Genomic DNA, 12,408 nt, shown 5'->3' with positions numbered 1-12,408 from the left:
AGGCATACATCAAAGTCTGTGGGATTCTCGTCACATTCTTTACACCTGCCCACTGAATTCATTTTTACACTTGAACAATTATGCCCACTACCCTTGAAACAGAGGAGATGGTGGGAGGAGCTATAAGAGGACAGGCTCACTGTAATGGCTGGAATGGAATCAATGGGATGGTACCAAACACATCAACCACATGGMAACTGTTCCATTAACTCCATTCCAGCCATTACCCGTCTTCCTACAGCTCCCCACACCAGCCTCCTCTGCCTTGAACTGGACTAGCACATTGACATGCTGAATGAACTTGAAGAACCTTGGGGTAGACAGCCCTCCTCATGACGCCTGTATCGTGCTTGGGGATTACCCTATAAAGCTGGATTAGCCCTGGAAAAAGAAGATCAGCCGACTGGCGTGCTGCCGAGACCAATACACTTTGAGTGAGCACCTTGAGTGATGTCTGCGTGAGGTGTTTACATCCTGTGTCMTCCTATAAACCTGCTAAAAAGCACATTTTTGCAGTATACTGCATTTACTATATTTTAGGCATAACATTTGTTCATTCAGAAAGCAAAAGATTATGAAATCAATGCAACCTTATGTCTGTGTCTGTGACCTGTAGCAACTACAGGCCTACAATACTGTGCAAAAGGAGATCCACACTCTTTAATGGGGTAGTAGGGTATATTAATGGGGTATTAGGGTATATTAATGGGGCAGTAGGGTATATATTATCATGGTTGGTTATCATGGACGGGTATCATGGATGGATATCATGGTCGGTTATCGTGGACGGGTATCATGGATGGATATCATGGTCGGTTATCGTAGACGGGTATCATGGATGGATATCATGGTCGGTTATTATGGACGGTTGTCATGTTTGGATATTATGGACGGTTATCATGGTCGGATATCATGGACGGTTATAATTTGTTAACTCAGTGTACTTAAGTACTCCTTCAGATAGAAGAGTAGTTACTGGTGATTAAAGCCAATGTGTCTAATCCCTGGGCAAGTGACACACTAATGAAAACAGCACACCAAGCAACGTTGGGCAGAATGCACTGCTTCCTAATCCTAGTGCTACAGCATCTGAGGAACTCAGTGACATTGGTTCATATGGTCTGGGCATCTATAACCCTATACAGAACATTGGTGAACTATAACCCTACAGGAACAATATTGATGTGTTAATACATGCACTTTCCAATGCCTGGGCTTGTATTTTGTGTCTGTCTCTACTACCATGGTTGAATGCAGTGGAGGCTGGTGAAGGGAGGATGGCTCATAATAATGGCTGGAACGGTATGAATGGAATGGCATCAAACACAGAGAAACCATGGAAACCATGTGTTTGATACCATTCCACCCATTATGCTCCAGTCATTACCACGAGCCTGTCCTCCCCTATTAAGGTGCCACCAACCTCCTGTGGTTGAATGTTTCCAGTCCTTTTCTTTTCAGATTGTTCTTTCTTGGGAGTTCTTAGTGGATTGTGCTTTTTCTAAATACACTTCGATACTGGGTTCTTACATGGCACTTCATGCATATTGTAGTCTTTATTTCAGTTATAATGAAATGTCAGGAGGCTGAATTAGAAACTCAGGTTAAAAAAATAACCTGCATTTTATTCAGCTTCAGACAAACTGAAATATTAAACGAAGATAACAACGTCTAATAGAAAATCAATCAAATCTATGTTGACTCTTGCATGGTCACTCTTGCATGTTGACTCTTGCATGTTGACTCTTATGCATGTTGAAACCCTTGCATGTTGACTCTTGCATGTTGACTCTTGCAGTTTTACACTTGCATGTTGACACTCCATGTTGACTCTTGGCATGTTGACTCTTGCATGTTGACTCTGCATGTTGACTCTTGCATGTTGACTCTTGCATGTTGACTCTTGCATGTTGACTCTTGCATGTTGACTCTTGCATGTTGACTCTTGCATGTTGACTCTTGCTGGCAGAAATCCAAGGGTGGGGTGGTGAAAGAAACATGTCCTCAAAGTACTCGTCTAACTCCTCCTCCCTGGAAGATAGAAAATAGTCAAATCAAAGTTTAATTGGTCAGTACAAGTGTCTGTAAACGTGTCTAGAGGCCTAGTAGGGCTTTGTAAGTGTGATATAACGTTGGACTGCTAAGTTCACCTGGACTCCTCCTCCACGGTGGGGGCTGGGCCTTTCCAGTGGTCTGCCTTCGACAGGCCCTTTGGCTCCTCACTGTGTTCTCCCTCTCCTACATGGCAGGAAGGAGACAATACAAAACAGAAAAACTTTATTCATAAAGAGCTTTTCATGCATTACATTCAATAATATTCATAATGCTTTCAAAAACAAACCCATAAGGGGCTTTAACTAAGGAATTGTTGCCGCACATGCAACATAGTTACAGCACTAAAGGATTAAGGAGGGTCAGAAGAGTCAAGTCCGACTTAAACCTATAAGAGTACGGACAGGCTGCGTTGCCAAATTCTCTGGATGCCTCTTCCCGATAGCTAAACAACYGAAGCTTCTGCGCATGTGCGGGATTCGTTCAGCTGCCCAGAGAACAGGCTACTCTGGTGAATTTCAATGATGAAKGGAGAATGGTGCTTGTTTAATAAAGTTAGATCAAAGCTGAATCAATGTCTGCAAGATCACAGTATTTATACATGACAGAACTGAATATAATAGCATAGCACAACATTACTAGACCTGGGCTCAAAATAATCAAATACTTGTGGATTTGATTATCTGTTATTGAAATACTTGTTTTCTGTGTATTTGAGTATTTTCAAATAAYGYGRCCCGAATCAACTTCTTCTTTTGRAAGTATTTTCAAATAATTATTTCAAATACTATTTTCAAATACCTGGGTTAAATGCATGGGAGTGCATTTGARTCAGKGTATTTGAGTATTTTCAAATACCTGCCAATACTTTCCAGGTGTATTCCTAAATACATTACAATACTCAACTACTTGTCTTTTAAAATATCTGAATACTTACTTCAAAATCTATGTGAAAGTAATTGAGATATTTTAAATAGTATTTGAACCCAGGTCTGAATGTTACTGTGAGACAAAACACCACCTCATGTTAGGATGATTGTGCAAACAGAGTGCACCACTAGGCAAAATATGTGCTTTAATTGAAACAAAACACAGGTAGGCATAGGCTACACTTTGTTAACACCATCTGCTCTCAAATTCGCTCACTCTACATACAGCTGAAGTCGGAAGTTTACATACAACTTAGCCAAATACATTTAAACTCAGTTTTTCACAATTCCTGACATTTAATCCTYRTAAAAATTCCCTGTCTTAGGTCAGTTAGGATCACCACTATATTTTAGGAATGTGACATGTCAAAATAATAGTAGAGAGAATGATTTATTTCAGCTTTTATTTCTTTCGTCACATTCCCAGTCGATCAGAAGTTTGCATACACTCAATTAGTATTTAGTAGCATTGCCTTTAAATTGTTTAACTTGGGTCAAACATTTTGGGTAGCCTTCCACAAGCCTCCCACAATAAGTTGGGTGAATTGTGGCCCATTCCTCCTGACAGAACTGGTGTAACTGGGTCAGGTTTGTAGGCCTCCTTGCTCGCACATGCCTTTTCAGTTCTGCCCACACATTTTCTATAGGATTGAGGTCAGGGCTTTGTGATGGCCACTCCAATACCTTGACTTTGTTGTCCTTAAGCCATTTTGCCACAACTTTGGAAGTATGCTTGGGGTCATTGTCCATTTGGAAGACCCATTTGCGACCAAGCTTTAACTTCCTGACTGATGTCTTGAGATGTTGGTCCAATATATCCACATCGTTTTCCTTCCTCATAATGCCATCTATTTTGTGAAGTACACCAGTCCCTCCTGTAGCAAAGCACCCCCACAACATGATGCTGCCACCCCCGTGCTTCACGTTTGGGAGGGTGTTCTTCGGCTTGCAAGCGTCCCCCTTTTTCCTCCAAACATGATAATGGTCATTATGGCCAAACAGAAATGTCCTCAGAACAGAGGACATTTCTCCAAAAAGTACGATCTTTGCCCCATGTGCAGTTGCAAACGGTTTTGGATCAGTGGCTTCTTCCTTGCTGAGCGGCGTTTCAGGTTATGTCAATATAGGACTCGTTTTACTGTGGATATAGGTACGTTTGTACCTGTTTCCTCCAGCATCTTCACATGGTCCTTTGCTGTTGTTCTGGGATTGATTTGGACTTTTCGCACCCAAGTACGTTCATCTCTAGGAAACAGAATGCGTCTCCTTCCTGAGCGGTATGATGGCTGCGTGGTCCAGTGGTGTTTATACTTGCGTACTATTGTTTGTACAGATGGACGTGGTACCTTCAGCCGTTTGGAAATTACTCCCAAGGATGAACCAGACTTGTTGAGGTCTACAATTTTTTTCTGAGGTCTTGGCTGATTTATTTTGAATTTCCCATGATGTCAAGCAAAGGCACTGAGTTTGAAGGTAGGCCTTGAAATACATCCACAGGTACACCTCCAATTGACTCAAATGATGTCAATTAGCCTATCAGAAGCTTCTAAAGCCATGACACCATTTTGTGGAATTTTCCAAGCTATTTAAAGGCACATCAAACTTTGTGTATGTAAACTCCTGACCCACTGGAATTGTGATACAGTGAATTATAAGTGAAATAATCTGTCTGTAAACAATTGTTGGAAGAATTCCTTGTCTCATGCACCAAGTAGATGTCCTAACCGACTTTCCAAAACTATAGTTTGTTAACAAGAAATGTGTGGAGTGGTTGAAAAACGACTTTTAATGACTCCAACCTAAGGGTATGTAAACTTCCGACTTCAACTGTAATGCAAAACAACAACGTAGCATACACAACTCAATAAGATCTAAATGCATATTCCCATGAAACTGATTGAGGTCAAATGGTTGGCATGCAGATGCTGCATGGATGTTTCCCCRGTAAAACTTGAAGAATTCTCATTCACGATTGACAGTGAGTAAAGTGAGAATGTGTGTATAAAGCAGAGCTAAAGAAACATGCGAGGAACATGATTCGGTTCTTTAGCTCTGGGAAGAGGCATCCAGGGCATGGCGCCGGGAAGATGTTTTGAGGTGGGGGTGCTGAAATGTTTTAATTGTGATTTATTTGGGGGTGCTGCAGAACCCTCAGCACCCCTACTTCAGGCRGCTAAGGTCCAGGGGACGGGACGGGTCGGGAAACCTTCAGTCCTGCAGCTTCAGCCATAAGAGTATGGCCATTGGTCTGCACCTTGGCCTTGGAATTTGGCCTTCGTGTGCAGCGGCTGCTTCGAAAACCCAGGGTAAGCAGGCCCATACTTCAAGTGCAGCTGAATCCGCAATGAAAGTATGACTGTTGTCTGACTRAGGCCTTATGACCAAACTAGCCCATGTGTTTTTAAAAGTAAAAAAATAWAWATAWWTTAAAAGCAYCTGTTATGAATGAGGACATTAGGGCACGTCCGTTCTGCTTGCCCTGAGGGTGTAAGGTAATAAACMGCTTGACTTTGTAGGGAGGTGGAGAGTGAGAATAAACACTACCTTTGTCTGACTGCTGGGAGTCGTCCTCAGAGTTACTGGGGAGGAGCGTTAGGAGGGGCCTGCTGGGGGGAGAGAGAGGGGGAACACAGGAAGGGATCAGTCAGTTCAACTCAGACAGTTCAACTGTGCAGCTGACATTGAGCAACAACAAAAAGCAACCCAAGTGTTGTGATTTATTTTCTCCTCCATGTGAAACGGCTGCTTTCAGTCAGATATTATGTAATATCTCAACACTATAGTAGGTGTTTATAAGATGTTTATGAATGGGTTTGAGTTGAGTTTGCAAATGCTCATGTTTCTAAATGTTGTATTACACCATTAAGACATTAGTACAAACACCTTCAGCACTTTTCATTTCATAACCATGGTCTGTTATTTGCGTCTACCTATAGCCATAGTTGTACAAAGATATGAAATGGTGGAGTCTTGCCTTTGTGTCTCCTCTGATGTTTGTCTCTGCTTTCTTGGATCTTTTTGCCTGTGGCTCAACTTGATTTTCCTCAGACGACATGTCTTTTTCTCTTGGTGATCACCTCCTTTCTCCTGAAAAAAACGAGTCCTTTGTTTATATTTAGCCAATCTTCAAACATTAATTGTGACATTTTGACACCGCTAAAAGGGGCCAGAGACCCCAATAGTGGTCAATGGATGAAGATAAACTGACAGGGAACAATTAGCAAGTCAACTTCCTGGGATGATAGTTTAAAGGAGCACTCGAGGCAGAGTCCTAGAAAATACCACTTCTGTTAGTATAGCAAACAATTGGAATAGGGCTTATAACTAAAAGGTTGCTGGATCAAATCCCTGAGCTGACAAAATAAAAATCTGTTGTTCTGAGCAAGGCAGTTAACCCAAAGACGTGGATGTTGATTACAGCAGCCCCCCGCACCTCTCTGAATCAGGTTGGGTTAAATCCCGAAGACACATTTCAGTTGTAACTGACTAGGTATCCCCCTGTATCATCTGGGAAATTATCATTTTGGCAGACTGCTTGATATCAATACATAAACTTTAAAGTCCTACTCCAGTCTCCTTTTCATTTAATTTAACACCTGATTTACTTAACAAAAGGCACATCTCAATAGTTGGTCCAGGTCAGTCATGACATAGCACAAAGGGTGGACCTTTATTTTGTTCTCAACTTGATTGCTGACATGCAAAACATTTTGGGACTATGTCAACATAGTGGACTAATGAAACAATTACAAAAATATTGTTTTTGGGTGGAGTTTTCTTTTAAGTGTGTGTACATTACTGTACTTATATGTGGGATATTGTTTTTCAACAGGATAAGCTTAAAAAAAGTTAATCTTGCATGTTCTGAGTTTCCTCAGGGATCACAATACGAGAGGGAGTCATTCTTTAGGCTTTATTAATGCGATTTGCCCCACCGTGATACCGGCGTGAGGCTTGAAGGCCCAGCCCTAGCTTAGACGGCCAGTGGCAGGTAGCCTAGCGGTTAAGAGCGCTGGGGCAGTTTCCGAAAGGTTGCTGGTTCGAACCCCTGAGCTAACTAGGTGCAAATCTGTCAATGTGCCCTTGAGCAAGGCACCCCAATTGCTCCTGTAAGTCAGACTGGATAAGCACGTGGCTAAATGACTAACATGTAAACAACAGAGCTCTTACTGAGTTTGACCAGTATGTTTCTCTTCTCTCCCTGCTCCACATGGGCAAAGTTCACCTCCCAGCTCTTCAGGTCCTTCTCCTTCTCACAGAGCTTGTTCCCACACAGAAAGTGGCCTTCAAAACAGTGTCAATACAATAGAGACATTATTCAACTGCATTGCCATACAATACAGAGTAGAGAAATTTAGAGCGTCAGATTAAGGTATTACTGTATAGTGTAAAAACACTRTACTTGCATGACTCTACCTCCAACCCTGCAGAAACCTGCATCTTGGCAGGTTTGGTTAAAGAGAACAGGCTGGAGGGAAATAATTTTCAAGTATATGAAGTTTTATCCTTATTTTGAGGACACCATGCAGATACATAGGATAGTCTGCAATGCGAGAAATGYCAATGTAAAGCTCAACAAGGGTGTGTTCTCCTGTTCCGTTCATTATGACATTGTTCACTAATAATCAAGCTCAATGGGAGGAACACGTACATGGGTAATGTAGGTGGCAGGAACCAGGGCTGGCCAGTGGCCATGCCTTCACGCTGAACATATGCAGCAGGTTAGGAGAACATACGCAGCAGGTTAGGAGAACTTACGCAGGAGGTTAGGAGAACATACACAGCAGGTTAGGAGAACTAATGCAGCAGGTTAGGAGAACTTACGCAGGAGTTAGGAGACTTACGCAGCAGGTTAGGAGAACTTACGCAGGAGGTTAGGAGAACATACACAGCAGGTTAGGAGAACTAATGCAGCAGGTTAGGAGAACTAACGCAGCAGGTTAGGAGAATTTACGCAGCGGGTTAGGAGAATTACGCAGCGGGTTAGGAGAACTTACACAGCGGGTTTAGGAGAACTTACGCAGCGGGTTAGGAGAACTTACGCAGCGGGTTAGGAGAACTTACGCACAGTTAGGAGACTTAGCAGCGGGTTAGGAGAACTTACGAGCGGGTTAGGAGAACTTACGCAGGGGTTAGGAGAATTTACGCAGCAGGTTAGGAGAATTTACGCAGCAGGTTAGGAGAATGTACGCAGCAGGTTAGCAGAACTAACGCAGCAGGTTAGGAGAACTTACGCAGCAGGTTAGGAGAACTTACGCACCAGGTTAGGAGAATTAACGCATCGGGTTAGAACTAACGCAGCAGGTTAGGAGAATTAACGTACCAGGTTAGAAGAATTTACGCAGCAGGTAAGGAGAACTAATGCAGCAGGTTAGGAGAATTAACGTACCAGGTTAGGAGAATTGCTAGGAAAAGTAACTTCCGGTCGTAGTTGTACTCCATCTAGTCACAACCTTGGGCCTCACCTGACCCCAGGCTACTGGAGGTGGCTACATTCCATGAGCTGCCTTCTTCACATGCAGGCTAATTAACACATTATCTGCCCGAAGAGAGACCATTCTCTATGATGCTGACAGCTGTGATTATACTTACCAATGGAAAAGCATAAGCAACAAGAGTTAGAGGTCCCTTCTAGAGAGACAATATGACCTCAGGCCGCTGGAGATGGCTAAATGCCATGAGCTGCACATGCAGGCTAATTAACACCTTATCTGCCAGACAAGAGTTAATTCTCTCTGATGTTGGTGGGTCATTCAAAGAATAGCGTCCCTTTGATATTTGAAGTAGGAATTGTGCATCAATACTGAATTTGAAAAGTTTGTTATATTAAATGAAGTGACTATTAAAATAAATCACATGGAACATTTAATACATCAAAATTGTTATATGAATAAAGTCTCGCTAAAGTGGCCAAAATCTATATGGGACACCATACAGGAAGTTATGATGACTGACATGTTTGGCAAGGTAGCCCCAGCACCACCAGACAACATGCTGATAGGTACAGTATCTCTGTACCTGCACATTGATATGTCAGCAGAACACCTCTTCTACAATATTATGTGCTTTTCTGACATTTAGGAAGATTAGAATCCACTTAACCCCCACATTTCACCATTATCGATTTTTTCTCTCTCTCACCCATCTACACACAACGTCCAATAATGATGAAGTGACAAAACATGTTTGTAGATATTTTGGAAAATCATTTGAAAATGAAATACAGAAATAACTAATTTACATATTTATTCACACCCCTGAGTTATTGGCAGCGATTACAGCTGCGAGTCTTTCTGGGTAATTCTCTAAGAACTTTACACACTTGAATTGTACAATATTTGTACAGTATTCTTTTTTAAATTCTTCAAGCTGAGCCATTTTCAGATTTTCAAGCTGATTTAAGTCAAGRCTGTAACTAGGCCACTCAAGAACATTCAACGTCGTCTTGGTAAGCAACTCCAGTGTACACTGAGTGTACAAAATATGAGGAACACCTGCTCATTCCATGACATATACTGACCAGGTAAAATCTTTGATCCCTTATTGATGTCACCTGTTAAATCCACTTCAATCAGTGTAGATGAAGGRGAGGAGACAGGTTAAAGAAGGATTTTCAAGSCTTGAGWCAATTGAGACATGGATTGTGTATGTGTGCCATTCAGAGAGTGAATGGGCAAGACAAAAGATGTAAGTGCCTTTGAACAGGGTATGGTASTAGGTGATAGCCGCACCGRTTTGAGGGCAAAAGCGGGTGTAACTCAATATTAGGAAARGTGTTCCTATTGTTTTGTACATTCAGTGTATATTTGACCTTGTGTTTTAGGTCATTGTCCTGCTGAAAGGTGAATTTGTCTCCAGTGTCTGTTAGAAAGCACACTAAACCAGGTTTKTCACTAGGATTTTGCCTGTGCTTAGCTCTATTCTATTTTTATCCCAAAAAACTCCCTAGTCCTTGCCGATGACAAGCATACCCATAACATGATGCATCATGTTTGAAAATATGAAGAGTGGTACTCAGTGATGTGTTTGTAGGATTTGCCCCTAACATAACACTTTGTATTTAGGACATAAAATTAATTTCTTGCCACAATTTTTTCAGTTTTAATTTAGTGCTTTATCGCAAACAGGATGCATTTTTGGGAATATTTGTATTCTGTACAGGCTTCCTTTTTTCACTCTTGTCATYTAAGTTAGTATTGTGAAGTAACTACAATTTTGTTTATCCATCCTCAGTTTTCTATCACAGCCATTAAACTCTGTAACTGTTTTAAAGTCACCATTGGCTTCATGGTGAAATCCCTGAGCGGTTTCCTTCCTCTACGGCAACTAAGAAGGATACCTGTATCTTTGTAGTGACTGGGTGTATTGATACACCATCCAAAGTGTAATTAATAACTTACTTCACCATGCTCAAAGGGWTATTCAATGTCTGCTTTTTTTTAACCCTTCTACCAATAGGTGCTTTTTTTTTGCAAGGTATTGGAAAACCTCTGTGGTCTTTATGGTTGAATCTGTGTTTGAAATTCACTGCTCGACTGAGGGACCTCACAGATAAKTGTATGGATGAGGTACAGAGATGAGGTAGTCATTCAAAATCTGAATTTAATCTATTTTAAATTCACACTTTAACACAACAAAATGTGGAAAAAGTCAAGGGTGTGAATACTCTCCTGAAGGCACTGAGTGTACAAAACATTAGGAACACCTRCTCTTTCCATGACATAGACTGACCAGGTGAATCCAGGCGAAAGCTACAATCCCTTATTGATGTCACTTGTTAAATTCATTTCAATCACTGTAGATGAAGGGGAGGAGACTGGTTAAAGAAGGATTTTTAAGCATTGAGACAATTGACATTGTCCATTGACATGGATTTTGTATGTGTGCCATTCAGAGGATGAATGGGCAAGACAAAACATTTACATGCCTTTAAAATGGAGTATGGTAGTAGATGCCAGGAGCATCGGCGTGTGTGTCAAGAACTGCAACGCTGCTGGGTTTTTCACGCTCAACTGTTTCCTGTGTGTATCAANGAGTATGGTAGTAGATGCCAGGAGCATCGGCGTGTGTGTCAAGAACTGCAACGCTGCTGGGTTTTTCACGCTCAACTGTTTCCTGTGTGTATCAAGAATGGTCCACCACCCAAAGGACATCCAGCCAACTTGACACAACAGCAGGAAGCACTGGAGTCAACATAGGCCAGCATCCCTGTGGAATGCTTTCGACACCTTGTAGAGTCCATGCCCCAATGAATTGAGGCTGCTCTGAGGAAAAAGGGGGAGGGCAAAGCTTGCATTCAATTTCCCCTCCCCGTTGCACACAACATGTGTCACGTTCGTCGTCCTCCTCATCTGAGGAGGAGTAGTAAGAAGGATCGGAGGACCAATGCGCAGCGTGATATGAATACATCGTTACATTTATTAACGAAGAACACTGAATAAACTTACAAAACAATAAACAGACAAACGAACGAAAACGCAACAGTCCCGTATGGTGACATACACAAAGACACAGAAACAGGAACAATCACCCACAACCCACAATACAAAACAGGCTACCTAAATATGGTTCCCAATCAGAGACAACGACTAACACCTGCCTCTGATTGAGAACCATATCAGTCCAAACACATAGAAACAGACAAACTAGACATACAACATAGAATGCCCACTCAGATCACACCCTGACCAAACAAAACATAGAAACATACAACGCAAACTATGGTGAGGGCGTGACAACATGCTTCCATTCCCCCTGTCTCAAAGGGAGTTATGGCTCTGTTACGGTCAACCCTGTTACTTTAATTGCTACTTTTCCATGTTACTTTAAATGCCATTTTTCTTAATTTGACCTCTTGAGTTGGGAAAATATGTTTTTTTTAATGAAGTGAAACATGTTCTTTATGGCAAAATATTATAATTAGGTGAAATAAAAATACTTTTAAAAATAACTACACTACCCAAAAGGCCCTATTTTCATGGAACAACCCTGGTAGCTGTTATTATAAAGCCTATTACACAATCAAAAGTCAGTTACTCTATAGGGAGAGGCCCATTCTTAAGAGAGACAGTTCTGAATGGAATCTCCGTTCATTTCCAATTTGGACAACTGCTAGCTGCCTTCTTTTGCAGTTTGACTTTGCCAAAACATGTTGTAAATAAGCTTCACATAAACACGCTGTTCAAAACATGTTGTGAAGCTTCACCAAAACAACTGTTCCAAAACATGTTGTAAAGCTTCACCAAACACAGCTGTTCCAAACATGTTGTAAAGCTTCCACCAAACAGCTGCTTCCAAAACATGTTGTAAAGCTTCACACAAAACATCTGTTTCCAAAAATGTTGTAAAGCTTCACCAAACAGCTGTTCCAAAAACATGTTGTAAAAGCTTCAACCAAAACACTGTTCCAAAACATGTTGTAAGCTCA

General features: G+C 41.5%; 1 protein-coding gene across 4 annotated transcripts in view; it reads right to left on the bottom strand.

Moving 5' to 3' along the window:
- Window positions 1–1,621: 1,621 nt before the first annotated feature.
- LOC111977571 (protein FRA10AC1) overlaps window positions 1,622–12,408 on the bottom strand; it is a 19,406-nt gene continuing 8,619 nt past the window's right edge. For 2 of the 4 annotated variants that reach the window (XM_070448259.1, XM_070448260.1), the window contains exons 2-7: window positions 7,152–7,265; window positions 5,956–6,068; window positions 5,526–5,587; window positions 2,151–2,238; window positions 1,861–2,031; window positions 1,622–1,731 (exon numbers count right to left, since the gene is read on the bottom strand). In XM_070448259.1, the coding sequence (XP_070304360.1) occupies window positions 1,713–1,731; window positions 1,861–2,031; window positions 2,151–2,238; window positions 5,526–5,587; window positions 5,956–6,068; window positions 7,152–7,193 (495 nt within the window). In that variant the 5' untranslated portion in view covers window positions 7,194–7,265 and the 3' untranslated portion in view covers window positions 1,622–1,712. The remainder of the gene's footprint in view (window positions 1,732–1,860; window positions 2,032–2,150; window positions 2,239–5,525; window positions 5,588–5,955; window positions 6,069–7,151; window positions 7,266–12,408) is intronic. The other 2 variants (XM_070448261.1, XM_070448262.1) reach the window with 2 other exon arrangements.

The sequence above is a fragment of the Salvelinus sp. IW2-2015 genome, linkage group LG18 (assembly GCF_002910315.2).
Source record: "Salvelinus sp. IW2-2015 linkage group LG18, ASM291031v2, whole genome shotgun sequence".
NCBI lineage: Eukaryota > Metazoa > Chordata > Actinopteri > Salmoniformes > Salmonidae > Salvelinus > Salvelinus sp. IW2-2015.
This window is presented reverse-complemented; position numbering and strand designations above follow the sequence as displayed.